Consider the following 12,500-nt stretch of genomic DNA (forward strand, 5'->3'; position numbering starts at 1 on the left):
ATATAAGACCGTGTGTGTGTGTGTATTAGAGTGATTGTGTGAGCTTTTTGTGTGTTTGCACGTTTGTGAGTGTGTGTGTTTGTGTGCAATGGATGTGGCTCTGTATGTGAATGTATGTGTGTATGTGTGTTGTGTGTCGTGCGCTTGTGTGTGTTCAAGAGTGATGGAGAGTTGGTTTGGCTCTGTATGTATGTATGTATGTGTGTGTGAGAGTGTGTGCATGCGTGTGTGTGTCTCCATGTTATAGTGTGTCAGACAGGACTTAGTTGGCATGGGAAAGGCAGGTTCTCCATGGGGCCGGTCAAGTTCTCACAACAAAAGAATACAAATGTGGGACATAATCAAAATGATTAATACGTTGCATAACCCTTCTCTCCCTCTGAACCCTGCCACCCCCCGCTCATGATATCATGAATGTGACAGTTAAAGACCCCCTGCCTCCCTCCCTATTCAGCTCCACTACAGCCACAGTACTCCCTACCAGCACGCCTCCTCCTCCTCCCCTCCTCCTTTTCCTCCACCTCCACATCTTTCTCTCCTCCCCTCCTCCTCTCCCACCTCCTCCACCTCCACATCCATCTCTTCTCCCCTCATCCTCGTCCACCCCTCCTCCCCTCCTTCACCTCCGCTCCCCTCCACCTCTCCTCCCCTGACCTTCCCTCCTCCACCTCTCCTCCTCCCCTCCTCCTCCTCATCCTCCTCCACCCCTCCTCCCCTCCTCCACCTCTCCTCCTCTCTCCTCCTCCTCTCCTCCTCTCTCCTCCTCCTCTCCTCCTCCTCCCCTCCTCCTCGTCATCCTCCTCCACCCCTCCTCCCCTCCTCCACCTCTCCTCCTCTCTCCTCCTCCTCTCCTCCTCTCTCCTCCTCCTCTCCTCCTCCTCCCCTCCCCTCCCCTCCCCTCCCCTCCTCCTCCTCCTCCTCCTCCTCCTCTCCTCCTCCTCTTCATCCTCCTCCTCCTCCTCCTCCCCTCCCCTCCTCCTCTCCTCCCCCTCCTCCTCCTCTCCTCCTCCTCCTCCTCCTCCTCCTCCTCTCCTCCTCCTCCTCCTCCCCTCCTCCTCCTCCTCTCCTCCTCCTCCTCCTCCCACTGTAACGTGCCTCTTTTCATTTGTTGGTCTTTTTTTCCCATTGTTCATGTTAATGGGAGACTGTCCCAGTATTCAAGACAGCATGTTGTTGCAGGCTTTGATAGGTCTTGGTGATGATTTATAGTCAAATGGATGGATGACTGGATGGATGGATGGATGGATGGGAAATGAGATAAAAAGAGAGAGAGAAAGAAAGAAAGAAAGAAAGAGAGAGAGAGAGAGAGAGAGAGAGAATATCAATAAAGCCCTCAAATTTAAATTTAATTTAAAGAGAGAGAGAGAGAGAGAGAGAGAGAGAGAGAGAGAGAGAGAGAAAGAGAGAGAGAGAGAGGGAGAGGGAGAGAGAGAGAGAGGGGGGAAGGATGGATGGATGGATAGCTGCACAAAATCCACATGCATAAGGTGGTCTGTCAAGTTGAAGAGGACTGTCATATTGAAGTGGGTTGATATGCGAAAACTAAGTAATAGTTAATGACTCACTATCTGTCTTTGGCCGTGTGTGTATGTGTGTGTGTGCGTGCGTGTGTGCGCCTTTATATGTGTATGTGTGTATGTGTGCATGCGCAGGTGTAATTCTTTGTCTGTGTGGTGTGTACATTTGCATTCTGTCTCCATCTCTTTGGAGAGGCCTCTGCATATATTTCATCTGAAAAGCACTGGAAAGCTCCTGTTCTATTTTAAAGAAGAGCGATGATGGGTGATGTGCAGTGATTGATGTGTATGAGTGGTTATTCATGATGGGTGATGTGCAGTGATTGGTGTGTATGAGTGGTTATTCATGATGGGTGATGTGCAGTGATTGATGTGTATGAGTGGTTATTCATGATGGCTCTGTCTATGTGTGTCAAAGCAGGGGAGGAAACTGCTCTATCTAGCTCCACAGATTTGAGCTGCAGCGTATGTAACAGATGGTCTTTACTAAGATGAAATGTGGTGTGTGTGTGTGTGGGGGGGGGGGGGGGGGGGGGGGTAGATTGTCACTGGCACACAGATTCTGTTGATGTGCTGAATGATTGACAGAGCTCTTTCTCTAATGCTGTATTAAGCTGATAGCACAGAACTCCATCTAAAACCGACATAAAACCAGTTAGTTATGCCAAGAACTGATGGTGGTAGGAGGTTGTGATTTAATTGAAATTAAATTAATATCTGACTGTCTGACAGACTGTCTCTATGTATGTGACCATGTGTTTAGTGTCTGTGGGATCTGGTGTCTGTTTTTGTCTTTCTTGGCTGTGTGTTTTGTTCTGCATGCACCAATGACTATATCTATGTCTGTCTGTAAGGTTCTTCAGAGAGTTGTGGTTGTTGAATCTTGTGTTGTGTTTGTCCAGTGAATTCCCTGTCCAGAGGCTACTCTACACTGCTTAGGGTTGAACAACTGACGATTTATGTCTCTGTGTGTGTTAGTGTGTGTTAGTGTGTGCGTGTGTGTCGGGGCTCACTATGGTGGCTGAAAGGTGTTGGTGTGTACACTCCTATAGCCAGGTAGGAGCCAAAGATCACAACATACCTAAGAGATTGACAAGGTGCTGATTGATGTGTATTAAACATGAAGAAAAGAAATCTCTCTCATACTCCTTTTTTTGTAGCGTCCTCCTCTGTGGCAACATGTTCGTCCTTTGAAGAAGAACATCTTATAACTGGGTTATTACTCTAAGGTATCCTGTCTGTGTTTTTCCATCTATCACTCTCCGTTGAGTTTAGCTGTTCAACAGGTCTCCGCGGGTCTCCTCTGAGTTAGGGAAGACTGCTTTCAGTTACTATGCCCCTCCGTCCTGGGATGACCTACAGTTCATTCTAAAACATCATTATCTGGTCCCAGAAGGTGAATTTAGGCCTCTGATTTTAAAAAACGTGACCAATGAAAACTGCCCTTGTTTTGATTGACTGTATGTGTTTGTTTCTACTGCCCTTTTGAACGGGACGTGATTTATTTGAAATGTTGTAACTCATTTTGTAGTGATCATTGTTAAATGTGTTTCTCACGTTGCTTGAACTGTGGTTCTCAGGGCACCATTGGAAATGAGACCCTGTTCTTAATGGGTTTCCGCTGGTTAAATGAAGGTTAATAAATCAAATTTAAAAGCTGTTGACTTGTGTTGGGTTCAACACTAACCGGGATGCACCAACAGGAGACAGGCCGGATCACCTCAGGCACTAGAAGACGCCTGAATGGACCCTTTTTTGAAAATGTTGTCAAATATCCCCTATTCTGTTTTGGTAGGCTGTAACTTGTTAACCTTTTACGGTAGTGGGCTAAACCAGGGTCACACAGAGTTTTTCTTGGTAGTCTTAACAAATCTACTTTGAAACAAAAAGTTTACACCTCTCACACATGGTTATGGGCTTAAAACAAACAAGACACCTGTAACATGTCAGATATATATGGGGAGAGTTGAAATGTATTACATTTTGAGTTTGCATCCCAATATTACACTTTATATACATCACAGTAGACTGGACAAAACCATTTGACATAGAAACACTGGGTTTTCAGCAGTAAAAAAAATATATATGAATAACATTCCACCCATGAGGAAATAGAGGGCGATTTGGTCATTTTGCCTGCATGAAAAGGCTATGACATGATTGGCACTGATAACGATGGCCAGTATCTATAGGATATGATTCATATTTTCAGTTCAGCCTGACTTTGAAAACACCAGACTTTAGTGTTAAATGCCTAACATCAGACTTTAGTGTTAAATGCCTAACAGCAGACTTTAGTGTTAAATGCCTAACAGCAGACTTTAGTGTTAAATGCCTAACAGCAGACTTTAGTGTTAAATGCCTAACAGCAGACTTTAGTGTTAAATGCCTAACAGCAGACTTTAGTGTTAAATGCCTAACAGCAGACTTTAGTGTTAAATGCCTAACAGCAGACTTTAGTGTTAAATGCCTAACAGCAGACTTTAGTGTTAAATGCCTAACAGCAGACTTTAGTGTTAAATGCCTAACAGCAGACTTTAGTGTTAAATGCCTAACAGCAGACTTTAGTGTTAAATGCCTAACAGCAGACTTTAGTGTTAAATGCCTAACAGCAGACTTTAGTGTTAAATGCCTAACAGCAGACTTTAGTGTTAAATGCCTAACAGCAGACTTTAGTGTTAAATGCCTAACAGCAGACTTTAGTGTTAAATGCCTAACAGCAGACTTTAGTGTTAAATGCCTAACAGCAGACTTCAGTGTTAAATGCCTAACAGCAGACTTTAGTGTTAAATGCCTAACAGCAGACTTTAGTGTTAAATGCCTAACAGCAGACTTTAGTGTTAAATGCCTAATAGCAGACTAGGCCTAATATGTATTTGTTTCTTGTTTATAACAGGCTGTCAGGCTGAGATGGGCCTCTCATCTAGCTGTGTGGGTTAGATAATAATTCTGTCAGTCTCACCAGAAAAGGACCCTTTTTAATGTTGATCTGGCCATCATGGTTCTCTTTTATAAATCATTCATTCAGAGCATTCTGTCCTACTGCTTGACCTGCTGGTCTGGGAATATCAAAGGTGCACAGAAAAAAAGGTTGGACAAAGTTGTCAAGACTTGCAGAAGAATCATGGGGCAGCAACAGCATGAACTGTCATCTCTCTACCTGGGCAGAGCCCTCCGGATTCCACCCAGTCCACCCCCTTCCCTCTGACCACAGGTACAGACTACATTTTCTACATATTAATAATTTAGCAGACACTATTATCCAGAGCAACTAGGGTTAGGTGCCTTGCTCAAGGGCACATCAGCAGATGTTTTTTTTTTATTCACATAGTCAGCTCAGGGATTTGAACCAGCAACATTTCGCTTATTGGCCCAAAACGAGAAAAAAAATCTAATAAATTAAATATGGCCAAGTACTCTTTTATTCTGAATGCAATTCTGCAATTTAACAAAATGTTGGACTAATTTCACTTAGCACTTGCGCTGTGACTATGAAATTCGCTTACCCTGCCTACTGGCTTGGAAATATCCTTTGCTATTTGTGGTTGTTTTTTCATTTAAACATTTTATATGTGATATGTTCTATGACTGCTGCAAAATGAATTGCCTCTCTGAGGACATTCAAGTTTTCTGAATTCAATTCTGAGGTCATTTGGGCCAGTGCTGGTAGCAGGTTCTGGCATTAATTGAGCAGATAATTGGCCTTATCTCTGGTGTGATAAGCTGTTCTTTCAGGGCATAAGAAATAAAAGAAAGTGTGATAAAACGGAGCACGTGTCTCTCAGCGGGAGTCTTGGGACCGTGGAACCGCTTTAAAAGAGCAGCTCTCCCACTAAAAGCTCGCTATGTCCTTGAGGGCTGGCCGCCTGCATGCGTGCGCATATGGTGATTGAAATGGCTTCGTGTGAGGCGAGAGGAGGACCCTACAACGACACAACAACACTACGACCCCTAGGTGAGCCAGGGCTTTGTTTTTCTTGGGACATTTGGGTTTTTTTGGTGGGGGTAGGGTACATAGTTTTTTTTCTCACATTTATTAGGCTTATTTCCCCTGTCTCCCCTTGCGTGATGTGAGGATTATGCGTCACTTCTGTGATTCAAGAGCCGTGAACCCCGAGGCGACAGAGACCAAAGACCACTCACTGTCTGGCAGAGAAGAGTTAACTTATCTGTCGAGGAGAATAAAACCTTTTTAACTGAATAATACTAATAACTTGGGGGGAAGCTTATATTTGTCCTTTTACACAAGTGTGTAATGGAAATATGTTTCTTCATATCCCAACTCCCCTTCAGACACCCGTGGGGAGTGGGGTCACAGCCAGGGTCACCATTGAATAGCGCCCCTGAAGCAATTAGGGTCAAATGCCTTGCTCAAGACCACAGCGCCAGACTTTATTTTTTCAACTTGTTGGCTCCGGTATTCAAAGCAGCAACCTTTCGGTTACCGGCCCAACGCTCAACCTCGAGGCTACCTGCCGCCCAAATTAGCACTCTACCAAGATAGCCTCATAATGAGCCAAACAGGATTGTGTCAGAAAAGGGAGAGAAAGGGTGAGAGAGGGAGAGTAACAGTTTGTTCATGGAATGGTTAGGCCTAGGCCTGCTTTTTGAGTAAGAGGAGGAACAAATGGTGAATGAAGTTAGCCCTGAAATCAAGCTAGCTGGATAACGTGCCAAATAGCCCAATAATATTAGTCTGAAACTGGAAATAGAGAAAGGGCCACAGAACGTCAAAATACCAGTTAATTCATAACTCAGTGGTTTAGGGATAGGCCTACTGCTACATTTCTGCCAAAAAAGGAAAAGATGGTTAATGGAGTTGCCCAATAGTGTGCCAAATGAGAGGTAGCTTTTAGAGCATCATGGGAAGGTAATGCACAACATGTCAGAGAAGAGATATAGAGAGGCAGTAAGAAAAGACAGGCTATTAGTAGGGGGAAATAACTTGCTCAAAGCTTCACCAAATTGCAACTGTCTGTCTTCCTGTATCTTGCCGGTGCCTGTTCAGTGACTTACTTCTTGCTTCATTGCTAGGTGAAGCTATGCAGACTGTAACAGGGCGTGGGGTGTGATGGGTTAACCGCTGCTCTCTCCATCAGCACTTGTCCTCTTTGTAACCAACAGTGAAGTTTTGATAACTCCCTTTGACGTGCGTGAGCTTATTTCTGGACTTGTGTTAATCCCCCGTTTTCCTCATTCCTCCTCTCCCTCCCTCCATCCCTCCCTCCACTCTTTCCCTGTGTCTCTCTCTCGGTGGTTGTATGTAATGATGGAGGGTAGTAGAATCTGTCCTTGACTGACTGTCTGTGGATGGATTCAGCATCTGGAGCGTATTAAGAGACAGGGTGGAGATGGGTGGATGAATGGAGTGTTACAGTATTTGTCTATAAGTGTGTATGTTGGAGTGTCTGTGCCACGATGTTTGTGTGCCTTACCTTCAGTGTGTGTGAGTATGTGTGTGTGTTTGGGCCCATCACAGAGAGGTGCTAAAGCATGTTTGTGTGCCTTGACTTCAGTGTGTGTGAGTATGTGTGTGTGTTTTGTAGGTGTGTTTGGGCCCATCGCAGAGAGGTGCTAAAGCATGTTTGTGTGCCTTACCTTCAGTGTGTGTGACTGTGTGTGTTTTGTAAGTGTGTTTGGGCCCATCACAGAGAGGTGCTAAAGCATGTTTGTGTGCCTTACCTTCAGTGTGTGTGAGTATGTGTGTGTGTTTTGTAGGTGTGTTTGGGCCCATCGCAGAGAGGTGCTAAAGCATGTTTGTGTGCCTTACCTTCAGTGTGTGTGAGTATGTGTGTGTGTTTTGTAGGTGTGTTTGGGCCCATCGCAGAGAGGTGCTAAAGCATGACACACACACCTTTGGTGTCCATCAATATTAACAGGGAAGAGGTTGGTAGAGTGGCTAACTGACTCTACTGCCTGGAAAGTATCAAGGCAGCCTACGTCTCCTTTCAGATATGACTAATATGTACATTACGAGACACTACTCACAGTGGGTGGCAGTGTATGTTAACAACTGTAGCTACATAGAAAGGAAGGGGGATGGAGGGATGGAAAAAGAGAGAGCAAGAGACAGAGCAGGCAAGGCCACTCAACTGAAGTGAACACACCAGTGACAGTGGGACAGAAACTAATGTGAGTCACCTTTACATTCCAGCAGAGAGTGGAGTGCATATTAACACCACAAGAGAGAGAGAAAAGAAGAGAGAGAGACATAAGGATTAGAGAGGGGGAGAACAACACTTTAGTTTTCTCTCTCTACCTGTGTCTGTCTTCCCCAAAGACAGGAGATAAACGCATACTGTACTGTGTCTGTCTGTCTGTCTTCCCCAAAGACAGGAGATAAACGCATACTGTACTGTGTCTGTCTGTCTGTCTTCCCCAAAGACAGGAGATAAACACATACTGTACTGTGTATGTCTGTCTGTCTTCCCCAAAGACAGGAGGATAAACACATACTGTACTGTGTCTGTCTGTCTGTCTTCCCCAAAGACAGGAGATAAACGCATACTGTACTGTGTCTGTCTGTCTGTCTTCCCCAAAGACAGGAGGTAAACACATACTGTACTGTGTCTGTCTCTCTTCTTTCTTTCATTCTGTCTCCTGTGTCACAGCCCTTCCCCTCCCGTTTTCTCCCTCTCTCTCTGTCCCTCTTCTGTCCGTCCACCAGCCTTCCTTTCTTCCATTCTCTCTCTCTGTCCCTCTTCTGTCCATCCACCAGCCTTCCTTTCTTCCATTCTCTCTCTCTGTCCCTCTTCTGTCCATCCACCAGCCTTCCTTTCTTCCATTCTCTCTCTCTGTCCCTCTTCTGTCCGTCCACCAGCCTTCCTTTCTTCCATTCTCTCTCTCTGTCCCTCTTCTGTCCGTCCACCAGCCTTCTTTTCTTCCATTCTCTCTCTCTGTCCCTCTTCTGTCCGTCCACCAGCCTTCCTTTCTTCCATTCTCTCTCTCTGTCCCTCTTCTGTCCATCCACCAGCCTTCCTTTCTTCCATTCTCTCTCTCTGTCCCTCTTCTGTCCGTCCACCAGCCTTCCTTTCTTCCATTCTCTCTCTCTGTCCCTCTTCTGTCCATCCACCAGCCTTCCTTTCTTCCATTCTCTCTCTCTGTCCCTCTTCTGTCCATCCACCAGCCTTCCTTTCTTCCATTCTCGCTCTTTGTCCCTCTTCTGTCTGTCCACCAGCCTTCCTTTCTTCCATTCTCTCTCTCTGCGGTGTCACAGCCCTTACCAAACAAACAGTGGCTCTGGCATCAATTATGAAACAGCATGTATCTCCTTATTTGAGGTACGGAGAAGCCTGCCCACTGTCACTTTACGGATGAATAATAGACTCACGTAGAGGAGGAGAGGATGAGATGGACACGGGGACAGATGGAAGGAAAGGGGAGAAAAGACAGAGGTATAGAGGAGAGAGAGAATAATGAAAGTGGGATAGATAAATCCATTGGTACACAGAGCAAGAGAGCGAGTGAAAGAGTGACCAGACAGACCACTGCATTAACACACCACTCAGGCCCAGATTGCAGACTCAGCAGATTTCTCATCTGTCAGGGACAAACTTTGAGTGTCTTCCCTCTAGAATGGGGACTGGAGGAAGCAGTAATAGTGCAAAGGAGGCCTACTGCTGTTCACAGTGCAGTTGTGGGTGTTTGTTGGTGGCCTGATTTTTTAAAAGTCAGATACTGTGGAGAACTAGAGTGACAGTAAATGTTAGAATTATCTATTTGTTCAATCTATGGTTTAGGGGTAATGTTAGGGTTAATGTTAAAGATGAGGGTTTGTGGTTGAAATCCCATTTGTGATTTTTATTATTTTTTATTTAACCTTTATTTAACTAGGCAAGTCAGTTAAGAACAAATACGTATTTACAATGACGGCCTAGGAACAGTGGGTTAACTGCCTTGTTCAGGGGCAGAAAGATTTTCACCTTGTCAGCTCGGGGATTCAATCGAGCAACCTTTCGGTTATTGGCCCAACACTCTAACCACTAAGCTACCTGCTGTAACGAAGGAGTCGTATACTTTCCCGTCTAGCAGGGCCAGATAGTGACTACAGACACATATCACCTCAACCACCGACACTGTCAGGGAAAGTCAGCTACTCTGTAAAGACAATTATCCCCTGGGGTTGTGTGATATTGAAAAACAAAGGCAATTGAAAGGAGAGTAGTCAATGTTTCAGTGGCAAACCTTTTATTGTCACGCAACACGCTAGAGTAGTTGAATTCTGGCACTAGTTCCAATATAATTTCCAAGCAACACATATTCCATTGTAAATATAATGCCAATTTGAATGCCAACTGTCATGGAGCGGTTGATTTTCATCATGGAGGATAGTTTGAAGAGCTGACAGAAACAGAATTGACATCAATTCTCCGAAAATAACGTTTCCGTGCTCTTAGCTGAAGTGAGGCTTAGTCCCGTAGAGGAGAGATGTAAGATATGGAGAGTCAGATTCGCGGCTCTTCACGTCTCTGACAAGAAGCTAAATAGCAGAGACATCAATATTACATTTCTATGATTTATACATGAATCTGGTCCAAAGTAGAGGGTTAATTAAATGTGAAATGAGACATCAGTTAGTGTTGTGTTCTACCAGGATAAAAAAAAGTTTCCGTATTTCTAAGGCCATAATATGGTGTGTTGTGTGTGTGTGTGTGTGTGTGTGTGTGTGTGTGTGTGTGTGTGTGTGTGTGTGTGTGTGTGTGTGTGTGTGTGTGTGTGTGTGTGTGTGTGTGTGTGTGTGTGTGTGTGTGTGTGTGTGTGCATGCTTGTAGATTCTTCTTGTATTTCTATTTACATGTACAGTACCAGTCAAAAGTTTGGACACACCTACTCATTCAAGGGTTTTCCTTTATTCTTTTACTATTTTCTACATTGTAGAATAACAGTGAAGACATCAAAACGATGAAATAACACATATGGACTCATGTAGTGAACAAAAAAGTGTTAAACAAGTCCAAATATATTTTATATTTGACATTCTTCAAAGTAGCCACCCTTTGCCTTGATGACAGCTGTGTACACTCTTGCATTCTCTCAACCAGCTTCATGAGGTAGTCACCTGGAATGCATTTCAATTAACAGGCGTGCCTTGTTAATTTGCTGCTAGGTGACCTAGGGGTAGCATTTTCACTTTTGGATGAATAGCGTGCCCAAATTCAACTGCCGGCTACTCATCCCCAGAATATAAGATATGCATATTATTATTTTATTATTATTATTTTTTGAGGTCACTGTCTTTTCAATGCGTTTTCATTGGGAAACCAGATTTGAAAGGGACTTGCTTGCAGTTCCTACCGTTTTCACTGGATGTCACTAGTCTTTAGAAATTGGTTGAGGTTTGTCCTTTTTGTAATGAAGAAGTACGGCCATCTTGAATGAGAGTCACCTGAAGTGGACAGTTTGAGAGAGGCGCGTGACCTGAAAAGTAGCGTCAGTTTGTTGTCTTCCTGTATTGAACACAGATCATCCCGTCTTCAATTGTATCGATTATTTACGTTTAAAAATACCTAAAGTTGTATTACAAAAGTAGTTTGAAATGTTTTGGCAAAGTTTACAGGTAACTTTTGAGATATTTTGTAGTGACGTTGGTCAAGTTGGAACCAGTGTTTTTCTGGATCAAATGCACCAAATAAATGGACATTTTGGATATATATTGACGGAATTAATCTAACAAAAGGACCATTTGTGATGTTTATGGGACATATTGGAGTGCCAACAAAAGAAGCTCGTCAAAGGTAAGGCATGATTTATATTTTATTTCTGTGTTTTGTGTGGTGCCTGCAGAGATGAAATATGCTGCTCTCTCATTGTTTACTGTTGTGCTATCATCAGATAATAGCATCTTATGCTTTCGCCGAAAAGCCTTTTTGAAATCGGACATGTTGGCTGTATTCAGGCTTTAATTTGCTATCTTGCACGTGTGATTTAATGAAAGTTTGATTTTTATAGTAATTTATTTGAATTTGGCGCTCTGCATTTGCCCTGGCTTTTGGCCAAGTGTCCGGCCTATCCCAGAGAGGTTATTAACACCCCGGACATCCTACAATCTAAGCTTGATGCCCTCAATCTCACACAAATTATCAATGAACCCATCAGGTACAACCCCAAATCTGTAAACACGTGCACCCTCATAGATATCATCCTAACCAACTTGCCCTCCAAATACACTTCTGCTGCCTCCAAGAAGTCAGCGATCACTGCCTCCTTGCCTGCATCCGTAATGGGTCTGCGGTCAAACGGCCACCCCTTCACTGTCAAATCTAAAAGACTTCAGCGAGCAGGTCTATCTAATCAACCTGGCCCGGGTATCCTGGAAGGATATTGACCTCATCCCGTCAGTCTCCGTATTCTTTAAAAGTGCCTTCCTCACCATCTTAAATAAGCATGTCTAATTCAAAAAATTTAGAACCAGGAACAGATATAGCCCTTGGTTCACTCCAGACTTGACTGCCCTTGACCAGCACAAAAACATCCTGTGGCGTACTGCATTAGCATCGAATAGCCCCCGCGATATGCAACTTTTCAGGGAAGTTAGGAACCAATATACACAGGCAGTTAGGAAAGCTAAGGCTAGCTTTTTCAAGCAGAAATTTGCATCCTGTAGCACAAACTCAAAAAGGTTCTGGGACACTGTAAAGTCCATGGAGAATAAGAGCACCTCCTCCCAGCTGCCCACTGCACTGAGGCTAGGAAACACTGTCTCTACAGATAAATCCACAATAATTGAGAAATTCAATAAACATTTTTCTACAGCTGGCCATGCTTTCCACCTGGCTACCCCTACCCCGGTCAACAGCCCTGCACCCCCCACATCAACTCGCCCAAACCTCCCACATTTCTCCTTCACCAAAATCCAGATAGCTGATGTTCTGAAAGAGCTGCAAAATCTGGACCCCTACAAATCAGCCGGGCTAGACAGTCTGGACCCTCTCTTTCTAAAATGATCTGCCGAAATTGTTGCAACCTCTATTTGCAACCCCTCAT

At 44.2% G+C, this 12,500-nt stretch overlaps 1 protein-coding gene across 2 annotated transcripts in view; it reads left to right on the forward strand.

Moving 5' to 3' along the window:
• The window catches only part of LOC110537257 (ephrin type-B receptor 5), a 61,913-nt gene that overhangs the window by 189 nt on the left and 49,224 nt on the right, over positions 1-12,500 (forward strand). Inside the window, exon 1 of one of the 2 annotated variants that reach the window (XM_036941053.2) lies at positions 5,329-5,472. The exons of the other annotated variant lie outside the window; for it this stretch is intronic. Coding sequence (XP_036796948.2) covers positions 5,388-5,472 — 85 coding nt within the window. The 5' untranslated portion in view covers positions 5,329-5,387. Of the gene's footprint in view, positions 1-5,328; positions 5,473-12,500 lie in introns of those variants that run through there. 2 annotated transcript variants of the gene reach the window in all.

This window comes from Oncorhynchus mykiss, chromosome 2 (assembly GCF_057628025.1).
Source record: "Oncorhynchus mykiss isolate SJ-2025 chromosome 2, ASM5762802v1, whole genome shotgun sequence".
Lineage (NCBI taxonomy): Eukaryota > Metazoa > Chordata > Actinopteri > Salmoniformes > Salmonidae > Oncorhynchus > Oncorhynchus mykiss.